Source organism: Marmota monax, unplaced genomic scaffold (assembly GCF_021218885.2).
Source record: "Marmota monax isolate L192 unplaced genomic scaffold, Marmota_monax_Labrador192_F-V1.1 WCK01_AAM20220418_F8-fsc00088, whole genome shotgun sequence".
Taxonomy (NCBI): Eukaryota; Metazoa; Chordata; class Mammalia; order Rodentia; family Sciuridae; genus Marmota; species Marmota monax.
This window is the reverse complement of record NW_026694492.1, coordinates 7,708,543-7,736,389: the sequence shown is the minus strand read 5'-3', so window position 1 is coordinate 7,736,389 and position 27,847 is coordinate 7,708,543. Positions and strand designations below refer to the sequence as shown.

The 27,847-nt window shown below is 45.1% G+C and overlaps 1 protein-coding gene across 1 annotated transcript in view; it reads left to right on the top strand.

Moving 5' to 3' along the window:
- Ccbe1 (collagen and calcium binding EGF domains 1) overlaps positions 1-27,580 on the top strand; it is a gene marked incomplete at its 5' end in the record, with an annotated part of 44,075 nt that extends 16,495 nt beyond the window's left edge. The window contains 6 exons of the mRNA XM_046419476.2: positions 1,876-1,979; positions 16,415-16,535; positions 20,694-20,833; positions 20,922-20,957; positions 21,862-21,897; positions 23,506-27,580. Coding sequence (XP_046275432.2) covers positions 1,876-1,979; positions 16,415-16,535; positions 20,694-20,833; positions 20,922-20,957; positions 21,862-21,897; positions 23,506-23,724 — 656 coding nt within the window. The remainder of the gene's footprint in view (positions 1-1,875; positions 1,980-16,414; positions 16,536-20,693; positions 20,834-20,921; positions 20,958-21,861; positions 21,898-23,505) is intronic.
- Between the last annotated feature and the right edge of the window lie 267 nt (positions 27,581-27,847).

Sequence of the window (27,847 nt, the reverse complement as noted above, 5' to 3'; positions counted from 1 at the left end):
AGATGTATTGGGTATTGCTACTATCATTTGTGAGGCATTATATTTCTAATGCTCAGGGTGTACAACCTGCTCAATGAGGGTAAAATTTAGAGCTCTGCGCCCCCGTGTGGTTGATCCATTATATCGCTCCTTTAAAATATGAAGAACTTGGAGCAAAATTTAATGGCAGAAGCCCTTTCTCTGAGACGCATGACTACATCACTGAGAGGGCTGAAAACATACAGGAAGAGGCTATCAAGGGCCCTACCACATGTTCTCTAACTTGATAGGGAAACAATAAAACCAACAGCAAGGGTACATTTGGAGCACCTGCTGTGGGCAAGGCAGTGTTCTGTTTCCTACGTGTCCGATATCATTGACTTCTCATGTCGGCCCCAGACAACAGGTGCTATTGCCATTCTACCACTCAGGGAACAGAGTCCAGAGACGCTGACTTACCTAACCTAAAAGGTACTCAGTTACAGCACTAAGATTTGAATCTTGTCCAAGTCGGCCAGCCCCTACACCACTCGCCCCTGTGCTTCAATGTCAATAGGAGTTTTGAGTCTTTTGGATAAATGTTAATCTTGATTCTCCATCTTCTGGTAATTCTACAAAGGAAGAGAAAACGGCCCAGGCCTTTCCATGGAAAAGATTGCCCAGCAGAGCTTCCTCGGTGGAACCTGCCTGGCAGATAGCTCCCAAGTGTTTTCAGTGGAACTTCTAGTAGCAGTCTTGCTTCATGCCCGCCTCACCCTCCCAAGGGCCAGTTCTAATACCCATGATCCAAATGAAATAGGATAAACCTCTTCACCAGGCCCTACAATCTATCTTGAACTTGTTTAGTTGCCCAATTACACTCAGAAAACTCAACTGGGCATGTGAAAATAGAAACAAAGACTTCTAATTTGTTATTGACGGCCTAGCTCTGCCAACAGGGCTGGCTTCAATCATAAGTCGTTGAACAGGTGTCTTCGTTTACTTCGCATTTGTATCACCCCATTCAGGGCCTAATAGCAGATGCTCCACAGAAGGATGGGAGGAAAGGAAGGTAGAATGAATGGCAGCTGGATGAACAGATAAATGGCTGAAGGATGGATGGATGAGGTATAGGTAGAGGGAAGGTAAGACAGATGGAGGGGATTGTATACATTGTGTCCTTGGGAAGCCCTGAAGCCTCAGTCACCTTTGGTTGTGGAGGCTGGTGGAGTTCTGCATGAAGAGATGATCCAGGCTCCAGGTCCATTAGGCTTGTTGATACCAAACGATGGTTGAGTGACCTCCATCCTCCCACTCCGATCATCCACTCCATTGGAACCGGGACAGTCGGGTCCACATTCTGGCCATGCTTGTCTGACTCCCCTCTTTGGCGGAGTTCTCTTTCCTGTCTCTACTTGTTAGGCGCCACTTGGCCTGCAGAGCTTCTCTGAAGACCCAGGTGGCCTGGGGTGATGAATGCCAGCTTGGAGTCCCATGGCCTGAGCTGGGGGATATTGGCAGCCTGTGAACACTGGCCCTCTGTGGACGTTGTAAATCATGTCAAATTTACAGAACCCGCCTCCAGGAAAGGCACTGATAAAGTGCCATTTCAAACACGAAAGGTGTAGATAATCAAAGGGCCACAGTGCACTTCTCCACATATTTCGGATGCCTGACTAGGAAGAGTTGAGCCAAAGGGCAGCACGGCTCTGTCACCCCTTCCTGTCTTCAACCTGGATGGCAGGGACCTGAGAAGTGTATAATTGTCGGCATTTACCCTTCACATGTTCCACTGTAGGCTGCTCTGTGACCTCCCCCCACAACCTGCCCAACCGGGGACTGCCTTCCTGCAGCAGTTACCCTGCACCTTGGGTCTCCTGACCTTCCGTATGGAACTGAGCCCATCCTCTTTCCCAGGGCACGAGGAGAAGTCTGAGAATGCCGTGAACGCCGAAACTTGCTGTGCCTCGTGCAAGGAGTTCCACCAGATGAAGCAGACGGTGCTGCAACTGAAGCAAAAGGTACGAGGGCAGGCGGGGGCCGTCTGGGGGAGAGGAGGGCTGGCCAGGTGAGGTGTGGGGGCCTGGGGTCAATGAGAAAGCAGATCACCCGCGCTGCACGTTCTCTGTGGTGGATGCCAGCTGGCTGTGGACTCGGAATGGTCCCACTGAAGCCACCAAGGGAACAATGCAACCCGAGGTGAAGAATCAAGGAGGTGATTAGACACTGGCAAGGTCCGTGGGCATGGCAAAGCTGTGGCACTTCTAAAAAGGAATGTCTGGACTCGGCCTGGGGTAGCCCTGGGTCGTTGTATCTTATGTGTGCTTCAGCAATATTTCTCTAAAGTTCTGTCAACTGACGACCTTCTGCAGAGGTTTTTCACTTTTGAAAAAGTATGTCCTGCCCTTCATCCAGCTCCTTGCACCTATGGAAGCAGGCCTTTGGGACCTCGTGTCACCAGGCATGAAGACTGACTTTATGAAGGGCTCCCTGAATGCTGGACAGGATACCAGGTCTCCAGCAGTGTCACGCTATGAGTAGGTCCCCGTGGCAGATCTGGTGATTTGACATCTTGCACACCTGTCCTGACCTAGGGAGTACTAATTATACCTGAGATCAGCGTGCTGGTGTGTCAGCAACTCAAATTGCTTTTAAGCTGCTAAAACATAAACTGTTCTGTTTAATTGCTTCCACTCAAGGCTCTTAGTAGATCAAAGAGGTGTGTATAATCTATTTAACTTTGGCAACCAGTTCTCCTAAAGGGCAAAAGGGCAATCATGAGAAAATCTTTTTTCCATGTTCGACAAACTTGCAACCAGCCACTAATGAGAACCACAGCTACCAGTTAAACAAGCGAATCAACAGACTAAGTCGCTTTACGGTCTCTTAAACATTGTTGCTGAAGACGTCGTTGACCTTAGCAAAGGTACTCATATATATATGTGTTGTATAATCATAAACAAGACATAGCTCCGACCCCCGAGGAGCTTGTGATCTGATAGGGAGATCAGGCAGTTCACCTTGTGTGTGCCAGTGTGGACCCAGGTGAATAACTAAATGCCACAGAGATCCCTGGGTGGAGTTTACATTGACACTGGTATTCATCAAGGGGACTTACAAGAGTGTGTGGAATAGTTACAGACGCATTTTGTAGGCTGGAGGATGGAGGCAGTTATCAGTGTCCCAGGCTTACCTTGTAAGGCACAAAGCCACCTTCACTTTCCTTCCCTGGAAATAATCCATGGGCTGTAGGGCAGTTCTTCCCAATAGAACAGCAGAGTTAAATATCACCAGTTCAGAAATTCAGGGGCAAAGTTTGGCTTTCCTTTCACCTCTTTACAGTGTATTGTAATCAATGAAAGAAGAGCTATTAAAAAGAAATTGAAAATGTGTGTCATGATACCTGCCACCCCCAAAGACCCTGCTGCATGCTGTATATAATCCACCAGGCTGTCTGATCTGCAGTACACCCATGCGGTTGGGTGGGCTGGCTGGCAAGAGGCCTTCCTCCTCCAAAGTCTCCCTACATATGCATGGTGACAGTTCTGAGAAACTGGATGCAGACCCTTGAGGAACATTATGAGGAGCAATTCATTTTTAAGGTACCTATTAGAATGTGTTGCATTATATAGTTTATAAAGAGCAGTTTTACATCCAGAATCTCATGTCATTATTTCTGTAACCCTGTGAGAAAGGTACTTGCATTCTCGGGGGTGAAGTAAGTGCCCGAGAGGCCAAACCTCACACCTAGGTCTTCTCACTTCTATTCCTGTGCTGGTGTTCGTACCATCAGTTGATTTTTCATATCAGCTGGCTGCTGCAAATGCCATCGGTTTTTGTTCACAAAAGAAATTGGGACAACTGCCCAAATAAACATTGGCCAAGAAGTGGTACCAGGTGTCCTGGTCTGTGGCCAGCCCCGAAGTATGAAGTGATGACACCTGTTGAATTGCACCACTGAGTGTGCAGTCAGCCTAATTCCACATGTGGGATGCTGCAGGTCAAATGCCCTGGGGCCTTCAACAATAAATTGTAAAGGACAGGGGAGGTGGCAACCTACCTACAGAACACAAGGGACTTAAAAGGCCTGCCGTTTTCTAAAGGTGAAGGACTAAACCATAGCCTGTAGGCGTGGATGATAGATTATTTTCTAAAACACAGGAAGTAATATTAAAGTGAGGTTTGGTGTGGGAGAAAAGTGGTGCGGTTGACTTGAGTGTGTTTTGAAAGGCTGCTTGCTCTCCAATCATGTACTAGGATATGTATCTGCTTTTTGAGGTTTCTTGATTGTCTTATTTTTCAATGAAGTTTGTTTTTATTAATGCGATGCAGACCCCAGTACCTCTACCCTTTCATTTTTTTTTCCTGTGGTATGGGAAGGAAACGGGTGATTTGGTGAGAAAAGGGACTCGGGGGAATAGATAAAATATCTGTTGAACTTTTGGATCAGTTTTGGTTCTGTTCCAGCACTGTGAAAAACTAGATCCAACCAGCCTGGGGTTTGGGTTTTGTTTTTTTTTTTTAAGCTATTTGTATCCCAGCTGCAGGGACAGTTTGGGATGGCTACGGAGTCCCAGGGGAAGGAGACCTGAGAATGAGGGGCCAGTCTGGACACTGCAGGTTCCATGGTGGTCACTGGGGAGCAAGGGATCTCTTTAAACAACCTTTCCTCTGGTGAACCATTAGGGAAGAGTGAATCATGATTCTGGAAGTGTTTATGGAGCACCTCCTGTGCCCCACAGTGGTCTGGGAAATGAGGAACATAAAACAGTATGGAATTAAGTCCTGACTTAAATAAACATACTGTCCAATGTTACAAACAGGCCCACAGTGTAACTCAACCAATAATGGCCAAAGGCAGTGGGCTAAATGGTCAAGCTCGAGGAGTTAGGAGGTCCTGAGGTTTCAAAAGCCAGAAAACATGAATATGCTGCTGTGCCTGCTCCATCTGGTGCTGCCTTTGATGTCCAGTGCATTTGCAGCTTCCTTGACACCTTGATCTATTTATTATGTACAATAAGCATTAGGATTGGTGGGAAGACTAATCCCAATATTAACGTGGCTAGATTCCTTGGCCAAATATATTAACGTGGCTAGATTCCTTGGCCAAATATATTAACGTGGCTAGATTCCTTGGCCAAGTAGATTAACGTGGCTAGATTCCTTGGCCAAATAGATTAACGTGGCTAGATTCCTTGGCCAAATATCATAGTAGCTAAGAGGCTGTTTGGGGCAATGGATAGGAACATAGATTCTGGGAGGCGAATGGCTGTTTTTCCTTCCCCATCACTTGATAACTGTGAGACCCTGAGTTAGCTGCTTAAGCTCTCTGTGCCTGAGCGCTATAAAAAGGGGATAAGTCACAGCTGCTACACAGGATTTTTGTGATCAAATGAGTTAATATTTACAAAGGACTTGGTGCCTACCACCTAGAAAGAGCCCTGTAAATCTGTACCAAATAAATAACTAAGATTGGCATTCCTTAGAATTTTACAGGCAAGCTGGGCGTGGTGGTGCACGCCTATAATCCCTGCAGCTCAGGAGGCTGAAGCAGGAGGATCGTGAGTTCAAAGCCAGCCTCAGCAAAGTGAGGCGATAAACAACTCAGACCCTATCTCTTAAAAAAAAAAAAAAAAAAAAAATAGGGCTGGGGATGTGGCTCAGTGTTCGAGTGCCCCTGAGTTCAAGCCCTGGTACCAAAAAAAAAAAAAAAAAAAAACTTTTTGGGCAGCATCTCACCAAGTTGCGCCCAACAGCTCGGTGAGGTAGATCCTGTTATGAAGCTAATATGAGATGATAGTTTTACTGATTGGAATCCAGAGGAAACGGAGACTCTGCTTGCGTTGCTACATAATTCTTTTTTTTTTATTTTTAATTTTTTATTGTGGGTTGTTCAAAACATTACAAATTTCTTGACATATCATATTCCACACTTTGATTCAAGTGGGTTATGAACTCCCACCTTCACCCCATACACAGATTGCAGAATCACATCAGTTACACATCCATTGATTTACAAATTGCCATACTAGTGTCTGTTGTGCTCCGCTGCCTTTCCCATCCTCCACCCTCCCCCTCCCCACCTCTCCCCTCCCCTCCCCTCCTCTCTCTCTACCCCCTCCACTGTATAACCCTGAGGCTCTCCTTCCATTACCATGCAATTTCCCTTCTCTCTCCCTTTCCCTCCCACCTCTCATCCCTGTTAAATGTTAATCTTCTTCTCCTGCTCTTCGTCCCTACTCTGATCTTAGTTACTCTCCTTATATCAAAGAAGACATTTGGCATTTGTTTTTTAGGGATTGGCTAGCTTCACTTAGCATAATCTGCTCTAATGCCATCCATTTCCCTGTAAATTCTATGATTTTGTCATTTTTTAATGCAGAGTAATACTCCATTGTGTATAAATGCCACATTTTTTTATCCATTCGTCTATTGAAGGGCATCTAGGTTGGTTCCACAGTCTTGCTATTGTGAACTGTGCTGCTATGAACATCGATGTAGCAGTGTCCCTGTAGCATGCTCTTTTTAGGTCTTTAGGGAATAGACCAAGAAGGGGAATAGCTGGGTCAAATGGTGGCTCCATTCCCAGCTTTCCAAGAAATCTCCATACTGCTTTCCAAATTGGCTGCACCAATCTGCAGTCCCACCAGCAATGTACAAGTGTACCCTTTTCCCCACATCCTCGCCAGCACTTGTTGTTGTTTGACTTCCTAATGGCTGCCAATCTTACTGGAGTGAGATGGTATCTTAGGGTGGTTTTGATTTGCATTTCTCTGACAGCTAGAGATGTTGAGCATTTTTTCATGTACTTGTTGATTGACTGTATGTCCTCCTCTGAGAAGTGTCTGTTCAGGTCCTTGGCCCATTTGTTGATTGGGTTGTTTGTTCTCTTATTGTCTAATTTTTTGAGTTCTTTGTATATTCTGGATATTAGGGCTCTATCTGAAGTGTGAGGAGTAAAGATTTGTTCCCAGGGTGTAGGCTCCCTATTTACCTCTCTTATTGTATCTTTTGCTGAGAAAAAACTTTTTAGTTTGAGTAAGTCCCATTTGTTGATTCTAGTTATTAACTTTTGTGCTATGGGTGTCCTATTGAGGAATTTGGAGCCCGACCCCACCGACTGTAGATCGTAGCCAACTTTTTCTTCTATCAGACGGCGCATCTCTGATTTGATATCAAGCTCCTTGATCCATTTTGAATTCACTTTTGTGCATGGCGAGAGAAAGGGATTCAGTTTCATTTTGTTGCATATGGATTTCCAGTTTTCCCAGCACCATTTGTTGAAGATGCTATCCTTCCTCCATTGCATGCTTTTAGCCCCTTTATCAAATATAAGATAGTTGTAGTTTTGTGGATTGGTTTCTGTGTCCTCTATTCTGTACCATTGGTCCACCCACCTGTTTTGGTACCAGTACCATGCTGTTTTTGTTACTATTGCTCTGTAGTATAGTTTGAAGTCTGGTATCGCTATACCGCCTGATTCACACTTCCTGCTTAGCATTGTTTTTGCTATTCTGGGTCTTTTATTTTTCCATATGAATTTCATGATTGCTTTCTCTATTTCTACAAGAAATGCCGTTGGGATTTTGATTGGCGTTGCATTAAACCTATAGAGAACTTTTGGTAATATCGCCATTTTGATGATGTTAGTTCTGCCTATCCATGAACAGGGTATATTTTTCCATCTTCTAAGATCTTCTATTTCTCTCTTTAGGGTTCTGTAGTTTTCATTGTATAAGTCTTTCACCTCTTTTGTTAGGTTGATTCCCAAGTATTTTATTTTTTTTGAAGATATTGTGAATGGAGTGGTTGTCCTCATTTCCATTTCAGAAGATTTGTCGCTGATATACAGGAATGCCTTTGATTTATGCGTGTTGATTTTATATCCTGCCACTTTGCTGAATTCATTTATTAGCTCTAATAGTTTCTTTGTAGAGCCTTTTGGGTCTGCTAGGTATAGAATCATACCATCTGCAAATAGTGATAATTTAAGTTCTTCTTTTCCTATTTTGATGCCTTTAATTTCTTTCGTCTAATTGCTCTGGCCAGTGTTTGGAGAACTATGTTGAACAGAAGTGGAGAGAGAGGGCATCCCTGTCTCGTTCCAGATTTTAGAGGGAATGCCTTCAGTTTTTCTCCATTCAGAATGATGCTAGCTTGAGGCTTAGCATAGATTGCTTTTACAATATTGAGGTATGTTCCTGTTATCCCTAGTTTTTCTAGAGTTTTGAACATAAAGGGATGCTGTACTTTGTCGAATGCTTTTTCCGCGTCTATCGAGGTGATCATATGGTTCTTATTTTTAAGTCTATTGATGTGGTGAATAACATTTATTGATTTCCGTATATTGAACCAGCCTTGCATCCCAGGGATGAATCCTACTTGATCATGGTGTACAATTTTTTTGATATGTTTTTGTATCTGATTCGCCAGAATTTTATTGAGGATTTTTGCATCTAGGTTCATTAGAGATATTGGTCTGTAGTTTTCTTTCTTTGAAGTGTCTTTGTCTGATTTAGGTATCAGGGTGATGTTGGCTTCATAGAATGAATTTGGAAGTTCTCCCTCCTTTTCTATTTCCTGAAGTAGCTTGAAAAGTATTGGTATTAGTTCTTCTTTAAAGGTTTTGTAAAATTCTGCTGTATACCCATCCGGTCCTGGGCTTTTCTTAGTTGGTAGTCTTTTGATGGTTTCTTCTATTTCCTCAATTGATATTGGTCTGTTTAGGTTTTCTATATCCTCCTGACTCAATCTGGGCAGATCATATGACTTAAGAAATTTATCTATGCCTTCACTATCTTCTAATTTATTGGAGTATAAGGATTCAAAATAGTTTTTGATTATCTTCTGTATTTCTGAAGTGTCTGTTGTGATATTGCCTTTTTCATCCCGTATGCTAGTAATTTGAGTTCTCTCTTCTTCTCTTCGCTAGCATCGCTAAGGGTCTGTCGATTTTGTTTATTTTTTCAAAGAACCAACTTTAGTTTTGTCAATTTTTTCAATTGTTTCTTTTGTTTCGATTTCATTAATTTCACCTCTGATTTTAATTATTTCTTGCCTTCTACTTCTTTTGCTGTTGTTTTGCTCTTTTTCAAGGATTTTGAGATGAAGTATGAGATCATTTATTTGTTGGTTTTTTCTTTTTTTAAGGAATGAACTCCAAACAATGAATTTTCCTCTTAGAACTGCTTTCAATGTGTCCCATAGATTCCGATATGTTGTGTCTGTGTTTTCATTTATCTCTAAGAATTTTTTAATTTCCTCCTTGATGTCTTCTATAACCCATTGATCATTCAGTAACCTATTGTTCATTCTCCAAGTGATGTATGCTTTTTCCTTCCTTCTTTTATCGTTGATTTTCAGTTTCATTCCATTATGATCAGATAAGATGCATGGTATTATCTCTACTCCTTTATATTGTCTAAGAGTTGCCCTGTGACATAATATATGATCTATTTTTGAGAAGGATCCATGTGCTGCTGAGAAAAAAGTGTAACTGCTTGATGTTGGGTGGTATACTCTATATATGTCAATTAGGTCTAGGTTATTAATAGTGTTATTGAGTTCTATAGTTTCCTTATTCAACTTTTGTTTGGAAGATCTGTCCAGTGGCGAGAGAGGTGTGTTGAAGTCTCCCATAATTATTGTATGGTGGTCTATTAGACTCTTGAACTTGAGAAGAGTTTGTTTGACGAACATAGCTGCACCATTGTTTGGGGCATAAATATTTATGATATGTCTTGTTGGTGTATGGTTCCCTTAAGCAGTATGTAGTGTCCCTCTTTATCCCTTTTGATTAACTTTGGCTTGAAATCTATTTTATTTGATATGAGTATGGACACTCCTGCTTGTTTCCGAAGTCCATATGAGTGATATGATTTTTCCCAACCTTTCACCTTCAGCCTATGTATGTCTTTTCCTATCAAATGAGTCTCCTGTAGGCAGCATATTGTTGGGTCTTGTTTTGTGATCCATTCTACTAGCCTGTGTCTCTTAATTGGTGAGTTTAATCCATTAACATTTAGGGTTATTATTGAGATATGGGTTGTTCTTCCAGCCATATTTATTTCTGTTACTAAACATGGTTTGTTTTCCTCTTTGATTATTTTCCCCCCCTTTACTGTCCTACCTCCCACTGTTGGTTTTCATTGTTATTTTCCATTTCCTCTTCCTGTAATGCTTTGGCGAGGATGTTTTGAAGAGATGGTTTTCTAGCTGCGAATTCTTTAAACTTTTGTTTATCATGGAAGGTTTTAATTTCATCTTCCATCCTGAAGCTTAATTTTGCTGGATACACAATTCTTGGTTGGAACCCATTTTCTTTCAGTGTTTGAAATATGTTATTCCAGTATCTTCTAGCTTTCAGAGTCTGTGTTGAAAGATCAGCTGTTATCCTGATTGGCTTACCCCTAAATGTAATCTGCTTCCTTTCTCTTGTAGCTTTTAAAATTCTCTCCTTATTCTGTATGTTGGGCATCTTCATTATAACGTGTCTAGGTGTGGATCTCTTATGATTTTGCACATTCGGCGTCCTGTAGGCTTCTAGGATTTGGGATTCTGTCTCATTCTTCAAGTCTGGGAAGTTTTCTCATATTATTTCATTGAATAGACTGCTCATTCCTTTGGTTTGGAGCTCTGTACCTTCCTGTATCCCAATGACTCTTAAGTTTGGTCTCTTAATGTTATCCCATATTTCTTGGATGTTCTGCTCATGGTTTCTTAACAGTCTTGCTGAGCTGTCTATGTTCTTTTCCAGTTGAAATACTTTGTCTTCATTGTCTGATGTTCTATCTTCTAAGTGTTCTACTCTGCTGGTAGTATTCTCCATTGAGTTTTTAAGTTGGTTTATTGCTTCCTGCATTTCTAGGATTTCTGTTTGTTTTTTATAACCTCTATCTCCCTGTATAGTTGATCCTTTGCTTCCTGGATTTGTTTGCGTAATTCATTGTCGAAGTGATCTTTCATTGTCTGATTTTGCTGTCTAATGTCTTCCCTGATACTCCAGATCATCTGAAGCATGTATATCCTGAATTCTTTATCTGACATTCCATCTGCTGCAGCTGTTACCTCTTCTAAAGTTGCGTTGACCTGCATTGCTTGTGGTCCTTTCTTTCCTTGTCTTTTCATACTGCTTGCGTATCTTTCCTGCAGGTGCGGGCGGCGGCTCTGCTCTCTCCTTATTCCAATTGGGGTGTCATGGCTACCACGCTGGCAGGTCACTGGGCCTGTTCTGGGCACTGGCAGCGGCTCTGTTCTGCCCCTACTCCAATTGGGGTGACGAGTGTACCACGCCGGCAGGCCACCGGGCCTGATCCGCCGGTCGGTTGCAGGTTTGCCTACCCTGCAGGCGCGGGCGGCGGCTCTACTCTGCCCCTACTCCAAATGGGGTGACTTGTCTGTCGTACCGGCAGGCCACTGGGCCTGTCCCGCTGGTCGGTCGCATATCTGCCCACCTTTCGGGCACGGGTGGAGGCTCTGCTCTGCCCCTACTCCAATTGGGGTGTCGTGACTACCCCGCCTGCAGGTCGCTGGGCCTGTTCCTGGCATGGGCGGCGACTCTGCTCTGCCCCTACTCCAATTAGGGTGGTGTGTGTACCACGCCGGCAGGCTCCTGGGCCTGATCCGCCGGTCTGTTGCAGGTCTGCGTACCTTGGAGGCGCGGGCTGCGGATCTGCCCTGCCCCTCCTACCACGCCTGCGGACCCCTGGGCCTGATCTGCAGGTTGGTCACAGGTCTGCTCACCCTGCGGGCACGGGTGGCGGTTCCGCTCCGCCCCCACTCCAATTGGGGTCACGTGACCACCACACCGGCAGGGCCTGATCCGGGCGTGGGAGAAGGATCTGCTCTGCCCCTACTCCAGTTGGGGTGACGTGTGTACCACACTGGCAGGCCACTGGGCCTGACCCGCCAGGCTGTCACAGGTCTGTTTACCTTGCAAGCGCGAACGGCGGCTCTGCCCTGCCCCTCCTACCACGCCCATGTACCACTGGGTCGCGGGTCTGCCCACCTTGCGGGTGCGTGTGGCGGCTCCGCTCCGCCCCCTCTCCAATTGGGGTCACGCGGTCACCACGCTGGCGAGCCGCTGGGCCTGCTCCGGGCGCTGGCGGCGGCGCAGCTCCTCCCCTCTGGCTCGACAACAAATTGAGGAGACTCGGGTGTCTGTGCCTCACCCCCCTTACCAGGAGACCAACTGTTTCTGTCGCCGCTGGTATTGATGAAGTTCTCTCCTCCGCCGCTTTCTGCTGACATCAGATCTCTGCCATGTTGGTATCCTATGCGAATGGCAGCATTTCGTTCCCCTTGCCGGGCAACCAAAGCAACGGGTGAGTCCTGACCAGCCCTCAGCAGGACCCGGACCGAGAAGCAGTTTCCGCGGGCTCCTAGCCCCGGGCCAGGGAAGTTCCGGGAGCCGGAACTCGGCCGCTCCGTGCTCGGTGTAAGCTCCTATAAGGGTAGGCTCCAAGAAGCAGTCCCCGCGGGCTCAGTTCCGGGAGCCGGAATTCGGCCGCTTAGTGCTTGGTGTATGCTCTGATAGGAGCAGGGTCCAAGAAGCAGCCTCCGCAGGCTCCGCAGCCCTGGGCCAGGGCGGTTCCGGGACGGTTCCGGGAGCCGGAACTCGGCCGCCCCGCGCTTGGTGTTGCGCTCCAATAAGATCAGGTTCTAAGAAGCACCCAGGCACTGAACCCTAGCAATCTGTCTGCAAGCCACAGGCAAATGGCAGCCTGAAATTACCTGTTCTATGGCTGAATGAGCTGCGGTCAGTTGAAAACGGGGATGGTGACGTCAGCTTTCCAACATGGTGGCTGCTGGCCTCCTCTGTGATCTGACCGGTGTGGAGAACCGAGATGGACCGCTTCCTTCCCCCGTCTCGAACCCAGAATTCAGCCCTGAGTATGGTGCTTGCGCGGCTGGCAGAAACTGCAGCGCTGTATCCCTGCGTCGCTATCTCCTCGTTTCCCAGCGCGCGCTGCAGACTCTAGCCGCGGGGCAATTTGCTGAATAAGCAGTGTTACCCTCCGTGCGACAAACCTCTCGCGTTTGAGTCCCCGTAGCCGATCCTCGTGCGATGGAAATCCTTCCTCCAGGTTCCGGAGCACCCCACTATTGCTGGAAATTCCTAACAAGATATCCTTTAGCCGTCCTGACTTGTCATACTCCCACACAGTGAAGCAGCACACGGGGGCAATGCACTCCCCTCGCCGCCATCTCCATACCTGCTACATAATTCTTTCTGAACAACTTGGTCCAGCAAGCCCATCTGCTGAGTTTGTACAGATAGTTGCCTCTAACACCAGAACCTGCACCTCCCTGTGGTCTTGCTGATGCACAGAGGAACTGAAGGAACTGGAATGTGATTGCCCAGCAGGGTTCAGCCAGGCTGCTGGGGTCAACCTGTCCTTGCTCACCTCATCAGTCACCATAACAAAGTGCAAAGCCTCCTGAGAGGGGTGCTGCAGAGCAGCTCCCAAGTCTCATCCCCAGCCCTGCTTACAAAATTTTTAGTAGGAAGACGTGCTGGTTCAAAGGTCTAGTTTTGTAGACAAGAGAAAAGCCTAGAAGGGTTAAAAAAAATTATCTGAAGTCACACAGCTACTTAGAAATAGCCAGAAGCAAGCCTGGGCAGAGCATTTCCATTTTGTTAATGACAGTGACCAGACAGGGGCCCAGACACGTTAAAGGCATCAGCAGCTTAACCCTGGGGCACCCTTGTAGGTGGATGTGACAACCCCCTTTTTGATGGTGAGGAAATCGAAGTTCTGTGGCTTATCCCAAAACCTACAGATAGAGGCAGGGCTGAGATTACAATATGAGTCTGCCTAGTGCCAGAGGCCGCTGCCGGAATCTACATTTCAGTGTCTTAGTTGGAAGCAAATAACAAAATTGGACCTGCATTCAGTATCCGTGTGGGGCCCCCCATCCTGCAGTTGGAGACTTAGGATCTGTTGCTTGTCAGTTCACTCCAGAACCAGAAACACCCATTTGCAGGTTGGAGCCGACTGTTGCTGAGATACCATGACACCGGCACTGTTTTAAATAAACCCCAGATCACAGGCATATCCTAGCGGGAACTCTGAACCATGAGCCCTGGCCTGAAATTTTGTGAAGATGACTTTCAGGTTGTACAAAATTGATTCCTACCGTTACTTCCACTGGATTCTGAATAATGATCATAGGGTAATTGAATGGGAGGCATCTCAGCTGAGTGACCTCCTTACATAATGTAAGGGAACGCTAGGTCTTTTCAAAACGTGGAAGGCAGTGGGTAGGTAGTCCAGAGTCTCTTAGCTCACAGACTTACGTAGCTATCCATGCCCAAGGACAGGCTCCAAACTCCCTAGGAGTGTGTGCTTGGGAGCCCTAAGGATATCAAGGAGCCCATGGAAGACGGTTTTGATGACTTTGAGTTCCCTGTCCCCAGAGCACCCTTGCACTCTGAGCTAACTTCAGCCCTCTTGAAATGCAGGACCAGTCGTGCCTTAAATAGGACAGCTGGGGAGGCCGGAGTGGGGATGGGCCCTGTTGACTCCAGGAGAGCCTGGCACCAGCTTTGGGGGGGTGTGGGGAAGATGGGGCAGGAACTACCCTATCTGCCTTGTGGCTCTCTTCCTCGCCAGTAGTAGGGATGTCACCAAGACGTCCTTTTGAGCTTTCCTATGGCCTTGCCTTGTAAACAAAATCTCAAGTGCTTTGTCACAGGGATAATGGGGGTTTGTGAGACGAGGGCAGTCACGAAGGGGCTGGAGGAATTCATTTTCCTTGATGTGTCAGGTAAAAGTTGATGCCAAGGTGCAAACCATGTGACATAATGCTACCTCCTTTGTAGGATGTCAGATTTCTTTCATGGGCAAGAATACCTGTCTAAGAATCATCATCAGCTCTAAGGCTGTTTCAGGGCCCCAAACCCAGCAGGAGAATAAGATTGTGGCCCAAAAGTTCTCCAGAACTGGGCTTCATAATGGGAGCATGGTGTACACTAGGGCCAAACCTCCCTGCTCAGAAACCAGAGACTGAAGACTTTCTGAAGCCAGATGAGAGCTTCCTGGGCTGCACCTGAATTTGACTTAGGGTCTGCAGTATCTTGGGAGGAGGAGGAAATCTCTGAGGAAGGGAGAAGTGACGAGCCTCTGTAGTTCAAGTCAGCGTTTAAGTTTCTTCGTCCCAAAGTCATACTGCAGAGTTGACGTACGTTCCAGAAGGAGAACCTTGCACAACTTTTAGTGCTTCTGCACTGGTGTTGATCCCCACTGGACACATTTTCACAGTGGCAGTCGGCCACCCCAGTCATGCACTGGGATCAGGTTCCCCTCGAAATCTCACCCAAAGATGGGTTCAGAGCCTCAGAGCACATCAGAGGTTATGGATGGGATCAGTTGTGTGCATACTTGAACCTGCATTTCCCTCTGAACAGAGGGTCTTCAAGCAGGGCCTTGTCTTGGAGGATGGATGCAAATGCAAGATGCTTTGGAAAATGGTGGAGATGCCCCATTTCTACAGAACTCTGGGATACAGAGAAGTGTTCTCCACTGGATCTTGCCTCTCTGGATTAGCTTCTTGGAGGAAGCACTGTGTTTCAGGTCTTGTGCTCCCGATATCCACTTCCTGACTTATCAGCCCTAGAGGTGGAGCTCTGTCCCCTGTTCCATTTGCCAGGGAAGAAATTGAATCTGTAGCCTTTGTTCTTAGCAAAGTTTTCATGGATCCACAGTGGACCCGACCTCAAGGAGCACAAAGGTCATTCATTCATGCAGTCCTCTGGCCTTTCCCAGACAGAATCATCAAAGACGGCAAGCAGCAAGGTGGATGTGGTGTCCTTGGGCCCCAGGCTGAGAATCCAAATGCTGTGCTTCTGTCACTCTTCAGTGAAAGGTTACCAAGAACAGGCCATGGTCAAAGGGGTGGGAGGTTAGTCTCTGCCTTTGAAAGAAAACCACAGCATTTGTGGGTACATTTTAAGTCACCACAGTCACCACTTCCCACGTGTGCTGAAGGTCAGCCCTGAGTGTGTGGGTGAACCATCAGGCACATTCTCGGTCCTGGCTCCCAGTGCTGAGTATTCTTTAGGGACACAGACCTTTGGAACCTATGAACTAAGCGTGGAGCCTGGCACATAGGAGATCAATAAAAGTTTGAGCCCACTAACAAAAGTTTGAAATCAATTAACAAATTGGAAGTGTGAACCATGAAGGTTCTGGTCATTGAGGGGGAATGATGAGCACTGATCACATCTGTGCAATCGGGCGTGTATCTAGGTTCACCACTGACTAGCTGAGGGAGCCCATGCAAGCTGTTCACATGGAAGGCCCCTAGGCTGAGAAGGAATTCCTTCAGTCCCTAGGAGTTTGAACTAGAAAACAATCCAGGGAAAGGCTTCACGGCCTCTGCTCACCACCCAAGAGCTGGGAGTCTCTCAGTGGGGCTGCTGCTTTCTGACCTGGGTTTCCTCTTCTCTTTGCAGATTGCGCTGCTCCCTAACAGTGCTGCTGAGCTGGGCAAATATATCACTGGCGACAAAGTGCTGGCCTCCAACGCCTACCTTCCAGGACCACCTGGCCTGCCTGGAGGCCAGGGCCCTCCCGGTGAGTGTGGAGAAGGGCCCAGGAGGCTGGTGGAGTGGCCAGCAGAGGCCTCCCAAGAGCTCAGTTTAGATCATGTGTCACTGGGAAGCAGAATTGTGTCCAGGGAACTGCCACTAGCCTGTGTGAAGGGGTCCTCAGGAGATGGCCCGTCAGCCTGCGAAACCCTTAGAACTGATAGTCGTTTGGCAAGGAAGGGTGATTGTCTTGAGATTGGTTGAGATTCCTCAAGATCATTTTAGAAACAACCGAGGAAAAAATTTGAACTTTATTAAGGGAGAAAATTTAACATATGCAAGAATAGAATGGTCTAATCACTGTGGCCAGCTTCGTTTCTTCGTATCCCTTAGTTCTTTCACCTTCCTGTATTAATACATTTACATGTAAGTTTACTGTTATATCTATTTCTCCTTGGAAGTGGACTTTGATATATTCAATAAATAAAATGCACTCAAGTTATAACTGGGTGAGCTTTGCAAAACTTGGTTGCACCCTTGTACCAAGGCCCTGTCATTCCAGAAATATCCCTTGAGGCCACTTGCGGTCAGTACACTCTCCAGATCAGGGTATCCACTGACCTGCTTTCCTCCGGTGTGGTTGGCCTGTTGTGGGACTGCGTGTCAGGAGAATCCTGGAGCTTATATTCTTTTTTTCTGGCTGCTTTCACTCAGCATATAGTTTTGGAGGTTTGCCTTTATTCATTCAATAAAAATCCAAAATGTCCTCTCATTGCATCAGGAAAAATACAATGAAAACTTCAAAATAGTGTGTTATATTTTATGAGGCCATCCAGAGATCAATAGGGTTGTTTTTTTTTTTTTTTCCTTAGCAGTAAAGGAAATTTTATATTAGGAAATTACAGAACACAACAGACACTAGTATGGCAATATGTAAAAAAGTGGATGTGTAACCGATGTGATTCTGCAATCTGTATACGGGGTAAAAGTGGGAGTTCATAACCCACTTGAATCAAATGTATGAAATATATGTCAAGAACTATGTAATGTTTTGAACAACTAATAATAAAAATTTAAAAACATATATTTATTAGGTGTAGATGGACACAATACAATGCCTTTATTTTTATGCGGTGCTAAGGATCGAACCCAGGTCCCACCTGTGCTAGGCGAGCACTCTACCACTGAGCCACAATCCCAGCCCCTTAGGAAATTATTTAAACCATTATATCCCTGGTCATCATTGCTTAATAGGGTGCTTGGTGTTAGGACCTCCTGACATCCTAATCAGAAGGACAAGACACACACAGTGGGTGCAAACTGAATGAGTATCCACTTGCCAAGAAATAAGAACATGATGCTTCCTGCCATGGAAGTTCAAAGGAGAGATTACCATAGCTCAGAGCAATCTGGGGTTTGACCTGCATGCAGAAGATGGGTAGAATTTGTCCAAGCCAAAGGAGCATGGGAAAGTTTTAAGTTGGAAAGTCAGCAAGAACCAGCTCAGTGTTATTCCAGAATTTTTCTCTCTGCTTGGGTCTTGGTCTTCTGGTTTCTATCAGCGCTCTGGGTCTCCATCTGTGTAGAGCAGAACTGGCCCAGGACTTTGGTTTTTCATCTTATTCATTCCTTTTGCCTGAGGTTCTCCAGGTCATGACAGAGTTTCCTCCAGATGCCTCACGCAGCAGCCTATTGTGCCCTAAGCAAACTTGGGGGGGGGGGGTCTCCTTACAAACAGATTCCTTGCAGTGTTTCCCATCCCTCTATTAGAGAATGCTCCTGCTTGGCTTCCCGGGAAGAAGGTCATCCCAGGCCGGTGTACACAGCACTATGAGCGGACAGATTGGCTGGCAGTTTTCTTAATAAATGAGTTGCTAGCTCTCTTCTCCAGCTCTGCCATCTGGTTTCTAACATGTTTCGAGCTGTCCAGGGTCCTTGATGGAGCATGGAGTGATTGAGGATGAGTGAGCTTTCGCAGTAGACCAGGAGAACTGCATGGAGCTTTTACAGGGGGAATTACCCACTCTTACTTCCAGTGTTTGTGATGCTCTTTATTGGGATGTGTTAGGGCAGCTGGGAAGCTAATAGGATTTCTCTAAGTGAAAGTCCATTCTATTTCCTGGAGCACCAACCCAGGGCAGCACCCTGGGTCAGAATCCTTTGGCTTTGGTAGTAAGGGGGTGGCCCCTTATGAAGTGCCAGTCACTTGTGCCAAAGGCTGAATTGTTGTTCAGGTTTTAGTTCTTGTTTTCAAACTAAAGCCAGAAATTCATGGTTTTATATGAAATCTCAAAATTTTAAAATATTAGAAGCATTCATACATAATAACACATAGAAAAACATGGGTAGTGTGTGTGTGCATACATTATATACATACACTACATATTCACACATTGCACCGAAGTATAATAGTGTGTGGTGAGGCAAGCAGATAATTCTCTTATAGTGAAAGAGTATTGATGTTTTTGGAGGTCAGTGGTATAATGAGTTTGAATTTTACACAAAGGGGAGTTGGTGTAGGGTTTTCTTCTTGGGCATCAGGGACACGTAGCCTGTTTGCTCTACCGTTTGAGGATGCTCTGTTTTGCTTTTTGCTTCCTCTGTTTCATTTTGGGTCATTTCTGTTGATATAACTGAGTTTCCTGGTTCTTTTCTCAGCTATGACTGGCCTGCTAAGTCTATCCAAAAAAAGTTTCATCCTTAATATTGTGTTATTTCCATTTTACCATTTTTTCCTCTCGCTTCCATCTTCTCCACTGTCCTCTTTAACAGATAATCATTGTTATTTTAAAGTCCCTGGTAATTCCAACATCTGGATCACCTCTGAGTCTAGCTCTGCTGATTGTTTTGTTGACAGTGCTTGTTTTGCTTTTGCTTTTTAAACATGTGCCTCAATTATTGATTGAAGGCTGAACATAGTTTGTGGGGAGAGAGTAGAAAAAAGTAGAGACTGCTACATAGTAATTACGTCTTGTGACTGACACCCTCTTTTGTCTGGTTGCCAGTAGGGAGTTGAGTCAGTCTAACGAGCAATTGAGCTGATTTTTCGTTTTGTTGTCACTCTAGTTATCCTCCGTGTTTTGTCATACTCAAGCTATCCGGTCCCTCCTATGGTGGGATATTGTTCCCTTATGCTTAGTGGGGGCTAAGGATGCCAGTAGGTTGCTGTTTGTACTCCCCCGTCGGCAGCTCCTGCCCACTTCTCGACACCCTTCAGTGGAAGACCTCTGGGCTCAGTACCTTTCATGCTAGAGTTGTGGGAGGAGAGAACATCTTCAGTTCTCCAGGTCCATCTGTAATCCTAACCCTGACCTGTGCATCTGAGCCTAGAGGTGAGACGATCTTTGCCACACATCTCCAGTGTGCCTTGTATGGGAGCAAACCTTGCACAGGAAAGCACGTCCCACCCCTCAGGAGCAGGGGATGTCTGTCCAGGGCCCACAGGAGGGCAAGTTGGCTGCCTCACCTCAGTGGATTGAGGCTTTTGCACCAAAGGGTTGAAAATGGGAAGTTGCACAGTAGGAGTCTAGAAATAAAAGGCATATAGAAGCATAAAGAACGGGTGAAGAGTATACAAGGCTGGTGGAAAGTAGAGGGAGCCTAGCTGTGAGGCAAGAGTTGAGACGAACATAAAAAGCCAAAGGCCCAACAGATGAGTTTTAATGCTCACTGTGCAGGAGACACGATGTGTAATAGTGCGTACATATCTAAAATCTTGTTAAATGAGATTTCTATGAGGAAGATTTCTTCAGAAATGAGAAACTGAGTTTCAAAGATCTCCAGCAACTTAAAGATTCAGTATAGGGCTCTCTGGCAAAACCTGTGCTTGCAATGACTGTCCAGAGGTGGTTGCCACTGCCCTACATGATGGAGAGGTTGGGAGCACAGACTGTTAGTGGTAAATTGGGTAGCAGCAGGTCACTGATTTGGTAAGGAGGGTGTGGAAATGGGGTTATTCTAAGAAGACACTCGGGTTTCTGGTGTGAGTGGACGGGTGACTGGTGGCCCATAAAAGAGGAAGGTAGGGAAGTCACTTTTGATCAGGTTAAGTTTAAAATTCCCAGGGGACAACTTAGTGGGCAGGCATTTTATGTCAGAAGGCAAAGAGAAATGGCTGAAGTCGGGGCTCCTGGACACACTCTGCAGCCAGAGCCCCATGTCGTCCTCTGAGGCTGAGCACTAATGAGCTGTTCTTTGATTGCAGGTTCACCAGGACCAAAGGGGAGCCCAGGCTTCCCAGGTATGCCGGGCCCTCCTGGGCAGCCCGGCCCCCGGGGCTCAATGGGACCCATGGGACCGTCTCCTGATCTGTCCCACATTAAGCAAGGCCGGAGGGGTCCTGTGGTCAGTATCTTATCAGAGATCCACTTAGTGCTAGGGAAAGGTGTCCCATACTCTTTCCTCCTGTTAAACCATGTCCTGTGTTTCTTAGGGTCCTCCGGGTGCACCAGGAAGAGATGGCTCTAAGGTAAGTCTTCTGAGTGGTCCTTACAAGCTGGGGCTCTGTTCCCACCTACTGCCCAGGCATCAAACAGCTCCACCAGCACCGTTTATCACCCCAGAGAGCAGATAGCAAAGTTGACACACAGGTGGACAAGTTGAGCATTCCATAACCCCAATTCCAAAACGCTGCAAAATAGGACACTTCGTGAGCATTGACAGAAAGCTCCAAAAATCCTGGATTTTGGTATTAGATTTTTCAGATTAAGAAAGTTTCAACCAGTAAAGTCTGTGCAAATATTCCAAAATCTGAAAAATTCCATAATGGGAAAGTCTTCTGATCCCAAGCATTTCAGATAAGGGATACTCCATCTGTACTTTGCCCCCAATGGTAGGAACAAAAAATAAGAAGCAGTTTTCTTAACATGTGGAACCAACCCTAAAATCAAGAACCACCACCACCACTCCTAAGAAAGATGACCTCTGTACTTCAGATGAGCCTTGCTTGTGATCATTACACATGTTTTCTCATTAACCAGTATTGTTTTGTACGATGGTTTTTTTGTGGGTCCCCATTTCAACAACAGGAGTTCCTTTCTGGGTAGGTGGGTGGCTTCACTTTTGAGTTGTCACATAAAGAAGTGGCATGCATTACTGGAGTTTGCTGCTCCAGGCACTGCTTCCAAATACGGTTGTTCCTCTTGATCTGGTTTGAAAATATATGGCTCTGGGGGAAATCGGCATGAGTGATACTTGACCCAGGAAATTCTATTCAAATAAATGATCCTGAGTCTGCTTCAATCATATGTTTGAAAGTTTCCTGTAGAAAATTTTTTTTTTCATGCAAGGAGACAATTATGGGTGAGGGGATCTAGGTAGTGTGGTGGCATCCGTGTGGTCCAGAATACTAATGCTGGCCTTTCTGTTTTTAGGGGGAGAGAGGAGCACCTGGGCCCAGAGGGTCTCCAGTAAGTGGCACTTACTCTTTGTTCTGCTTCCCCAGTGAGAGTGTTCTCAGGGATGCAGCTCTTGTCTTAAAAGTCTGTAAGTAGGTCTTAGTAGCAAACTGTAACTGGCCCTAAGACTGACCAGGGCTCTGTGGTTAGGCCAGGAAGCCTTTAGCAGATGATTTGGATTTCTTTTTTAAATTTGCTTTCTGTTGTTACTTTGTCTTTTATTGTAGCTAATTTCCATATAGAATGTCTTCCTTTAAGCCCAGGATGTCATGAGTCTATGTTCAAGTATATTATAAAATATTTCAAGGGACTGGGATAGACATCCGTGGGCTATACTAACTTGGAACACTTGAGAATGTAGCCACTGCTGCAGTCATAGCAGGTTGAATGGCAGCCCCCTCCCAGAAGTGCAAAGACAGGGCTGTGCTTGAGACCTGAGAATAAATTAGACACATACGTGTACAGTGTCTGGAGGTTAAGTGTGAAGATCAGTAATATCCAAAAGTAGAGGAAATGTGTCGTTTCTGAAGAAAGACCAGGCACAGTGGCCACAGAAGTAGGTGGTCTGGGTCTCTTCTCTGCTCTCCTACCTGTTAGCATTCTGAACATAGGCATGTCACGTAGCATTGGGTGTTCATTCCCTCACCTGTGTGGTGCCAGTTAGTGGGGTTTGATCTGCCACATGCCAAGTGGTTATTTTGAGGGTCAGGGGGATACTGCAGTGTAAGGGCTGCCATTAAGCTGCTACCTACAGTCACAACTGCCATTGGGGTGGTGGTGAGTGGGGGGTAAACAACAATTTTACCTTTAAGCTTCCAATAGGTCCAGAATATACATGTTTGTACACTTTTTTTTCTCTTGCCTTACCCACAACACTGCATGGAAATTAAGGCATAATGTTATAAAATGATAAAAATAGAAAAATTAGGAAGCTTTGTTTTGGTCTTTCCTGGTCAATGAGGAATTGGTATCTTTACAATATACTTTCAGCTTCATTTAGTTTGGAGTCATAGTCATAAAGATCTTAATGATTTCATGTTGAAAAAAATGAATGATATCTAACAATTTTTGAAATTTTATTATGCATTAAGACCTTCATTAAGTCATTTAAATCTTTACCTATGAACCCCTGAAAACCTGTGAAAAATGGGACAATTATTGTTCTTATTTTACGGATGGGGAATACAGAAACCCAGAGAAATTGAGTAATTTGCCCATGATCCCACAGGTTATGAGGGGCAGAGTTGGGATTCAAGCCCAACAGAAACCCAACCTCTTAATCATTATTCTCGTACCTTCATGTATATTTCCCATATTTATTTGGAAAATTACCTAAGAAGGTTATTCTTACGTTCATTCATCTATCAGATTGGGTGTAGCCTAGAGTTAGGAGAGAGGAGAGATGAATATGTCACTAGCGCTTATCAGTGAGATGGGGGATTAGAGGATAGTCCCCACGGTCACAGGCTACCCTCAAAGTCTTCACACTTACTCCACTGGGGGAGCAGTTACCCACAGGTAGTTGCCAGCAAGCGACAGGACCAGCAGATCACGGAGCCACAGGGATCGCTGCTCATGTCCATTTGTAAATTGCAACTGTGACTCCTTCCACCCGCACAGGGACCCCCAGGGTCTTTCGACTTCCTGCTGCTTATGCTGGCTGACATCCGCAATGACATCACTGAGCTGCAGGACAAGGTGTTCGGGCACCGGACTCACTCTTCAGCAGAGGAGTTCCCTTTACCTCAGGAGTTTTCCAGCTACCCAGAGAGCATGGACTTTGGCTCTGGAGATGACCATCCAAGGAGAACTGATGAAGCCAGAGACTTTCATCCATAGCACGTCCCACAGCTTCACCCCAACGGAAGCGCAATGAAGGAAAAAACCACTGGAGACCTAGAAAGGATATTTTCATCTTCTTTACTCTTGCCCTGGTTTCTCCCTACTCTTCTTCAAACACTATTTTCAGAGTGCCCCACTGGACCTGCTAGAGACGCAAGAAGAGATGGCTTTACATACTATTCAGTCAATCTGGTGGTCTACATTGGGACTTTTCTTTGAAATTTCAGGAACGTTTGGGTTTTCTGAGTTAACTCCTCCCCAACACCCTAAAATTGGGCAGAATGTTTAAGAGGGAAAACAGCAGGGTGAGCTTTAGAAAATGTGAGGCTATTTTTTAAAAATTGTGTTCAAAATAGACTAGACCATTCTTCCTCCAGTATCAAAATTGGGACTCTTCATTCAAAAAGGGTGGAGAGGACATATAGATGTACCTTAGTGGATAATTCTTTTTCCCCGTCATTCTAATAGATTTTATTCTATCCTGTTATTCAACCTCATTTCCCAAATTTGATTATAGAAAGAGAATTAAGGAGTAGAGATTAGGGAAGATAGAGAAGAATTACTACTCCTAGGTTGCCACACTTTAAAATTTAAATGATTGAGTACATGCCATGCTTATCTAGGAAAATCCTACTAGCAGAAAGTTATTTGACTGTAGGAATAAATCCTCTTTTCCAAAGACAATAAAATGCCCTGATTCACATCGGAACAGTGAGCTCTTGGTGCCAGAACATTTTAAGCTATTTGATCAGAAGTGTGGTCCAGCTCCATAAACCAGTTTATTAAATGAGGTGACCAGAGGCCTTCAGGTGCCATTAGGCTGTGATCCAGGCTGATTAATTGTACAGTGGGGCTTGAAGCTGGAAGGTCGTCCCTGGTGTAGGTTGTTGGCGGAGGGACAGGGACCCCACTGAAGCCCTGTCGGCCAGTGCAGAAGGTAATGGGCTCCTCTTGGGCATTAGAAGTCCTTGCCTAGAACCAGCCAAGCTTGCTAACGTGCTGAGAGTCACTCTGTTGAGATGATGGGAAGGGGAAATAAATGGTTTTCCTTACTTGACAGAAATTTTCTTCCCGATATTCCTATTTTTCCTTAATTTTCCCTAATTGAGTCTAAATTGCGGTTCTTTCAGCCGCCTTGTATATTTTTCCTTAGGAATGTGGGAAGCAGTTTATAAAGAGGTACATTTCCCGGCTTCTCATGAAGTTGTAGTGTTTTCAGAGCACTCTGGGTCCCAGGGGAAAGCAGGTTCCCAACCAGGCTGTCTTTGGAGCCCTGGGCACCAGGAGCCATAGGCCAGCAGGAGGACCCGCTCCATCCCGACAGCACAAGGCCCCGCGTGGTGTCAGCAGGCAGCTTACAGGTTTCTGAAGATGGACTTTTCTCCTGGGACACACAGAATGGCTTCTTCGCTACCTATTCAGGAGAACTTCGCCCTTACGTTGACTTTCACGTGATCAGACTCACGTTTGTCCACATTGGGGTCTCCCACTTCCCATCCTGCTATGAACCCTTGCGTTCATTTCTGAGCAGTTTGTATTGTGATTTTGTCCATCTCTTCTCAGCCTACGACTCTTACCTCTGCTGTTGTGACACCTTGTTGGAAGACGGTCACTGTCGCTGGGTTTGTGTGCCGCTTTTCAGGTATCTTCCTGAAGAACGCTGGGAAGGGGCTCTGCCTGCAGATCTTGGGTAGCATTAGTCTTCTCTCTTCGCCACTGTTGGGCTGTGTTAAGAACTGGAATCCCCACAGTGGCTGCATCTTTTACAAACACTTGGCTATACTGTTTCTTAATCTGTCCAAATCCCATGACAGTCCACTAGCATTTTCAAGGTGCATTTTTCTATCTCTTCTGCCTTAAGTCTCTCTGACCCTCATCACAGAGAACCTCATCATTTAGGGGCTCATGAAGAGATCGACTGTCCTGCTATTGAGTCCCACCTGGGATACCTTTAAAGTTTGCTTGTGCAACTTTGTTTAAAGGATGCAGTTTAAGAATTTAAGAACCAATAAAACTACACACAGGTCCTTTTTTAAAAAAAAATGAGGATTTGAGGGCTTGGGATGTAGTTCAGTGGTAGAGTACTTCATCTAGAATGCCTGGAGTTTAAGCCCAGCATTTTGTTACCTTTGCTGGTTTTTTGACAGCAAACTGTTTAGAAATGTAATCCTTATTGTCAAATGCTAATAAAATGCAGTGTTTGACCAGAGACAAGGATAATATATTTTAAAAAGAGCTGAAAATCATAATGTCTGGGATTTGAGTATTCAGGATGATGATCTCCAGCAAAACACAATAGCCTATATTTTATAATCTTGATGGGCTAGACCAGATCAACTTAGAAAATCAATAATCCTCCACTTCAAAACTTGGGACACTATGAAACTATGTACTCTGTGCCCAAATTGTGTTTTTTTTTTTTTTTTTTTTTTTTTAATTTTTTATTGTGGGTTGTTCAAAACATTACAAATTTCTTGACATATCATATTCCACACTTTGATTCTAGTGGGTTATGAACTCCCACCTTCACCCCATACACAGATTGCAGATTCACATCAGTTACACATCCAAATTGTGTTTTTAAAGATAAGACTTCATTGTTATTTCTAATGTCTTTTAGGTATGGATTCTTAAAGTTTCACTGACTTCTCAAAGCCAAACAGAAAGGCCTTTTTTTTTTTTAAGGAGGTAAAAATTTGCCTGTTTTACTAAATTACTTCATTTTCCATGGGAGGAAGAGATCTTTGTACATTTTCTTGACCCAGAAGTGTTGCCATCAATTTTTTTTTTTGCGTCATAATTAAGGGCTGTTTCATGTGTTCCCTACTTTTGGAAAACAATGGGAATTTTAAATATTGTAAACTAAAAGGCAAACCCTTGTAACTATTTTAAGGAAAACTCCCTCCCTAATTCCAGAGGGAGAAATGTTTTCTTATGCCAAAAAGGAGTGGGGTACAAGGAAATGCTGGCATTTCTTGCCTTCCGTGTCAATCTCAACACCTGCTTAGAGTTTACTGACCAGAGTTGTGTCTATTGTCTCTGAAGCCTGACAGGTAAACAGATGTTGATTGGCATGGTGTGGGAGGGGGAAAGTCTAACCTGACCAGATACCACATGCAGAGCACCCTGGTTGCTCACTTTCCAAAGTTCATGACCACCTTGGCCCTGGGATAGCCACTGCCAGGCATGCAAGGAACAGCTAGACGTGGCCAGGTCCCAGGCTTCTGTGTTCTCAGGTGGCCATTCTACATCGCATCTGGGGCGTCCCATCCCTCCACCTCCCCATTCCAACTGCCCCATAGAGCCGGTCTCAGCAGCCTTATTCTAAAAAAACACTGATCTTCCAGGCTCCCTTCCTGCAAAGGAAAGTTATTTGCAGAAATCTAGGCCAAACAATTGGTAGAATAAAGATGTCTAAAGTTATTTATCATAAATTCAGGGAAATGGATGAAATTTTTCCTGGCATAGTCAGCATGGATGTTTCACAACAAATCAAAATAGTTTTCCATTTGGAAAAGTGACCATGATTGTTAAAGCATAAAATCATGGGCTTTAGCTGATCATTCTACAAATGTTTCCACTTTAGAGAAATCATAGGAAAGTACCCGTTTACTACACATCCCTCAGGGATCTTGGAGGTATTTGTTAGATTACCAAATCAAGTACCCCGAGGGATCCCATGTGTGTTGTGAATTTGTTTTTATTTCCCAGTGACGAGTCACACATACTGCGGTAACCCTGTTCATTATTTATATCAGGTCATGTAACAAGCAAATATTCAACAGTTATGGATATGATACTATGAAGTATTTTGTATGATTGTATATACTTAATAACAAAGTTATTTTTCTTATTTGGCTCTACTGTGTTTTGTCCTGAAACTCGGTCCTGTGAAAGGAGTCATACTTTTACCAGATGAATACAGGAAGATGGAGAGGTGCATTGCTCAAGAGCTGGAATCTGAACTCTGGGCCTACCACTTCCTGGGGTCCTGGGTGTGGTCCAAGTCTAAACCAAGGTCTGAAAGACCAGCTTCCACTGAGTCTGGGTGTCAGAGGCCCGTTTCTCAGTGGTATAGATCATCTGGATTCCCCTGGGTGGGATTTTCAGAGCAACTCTC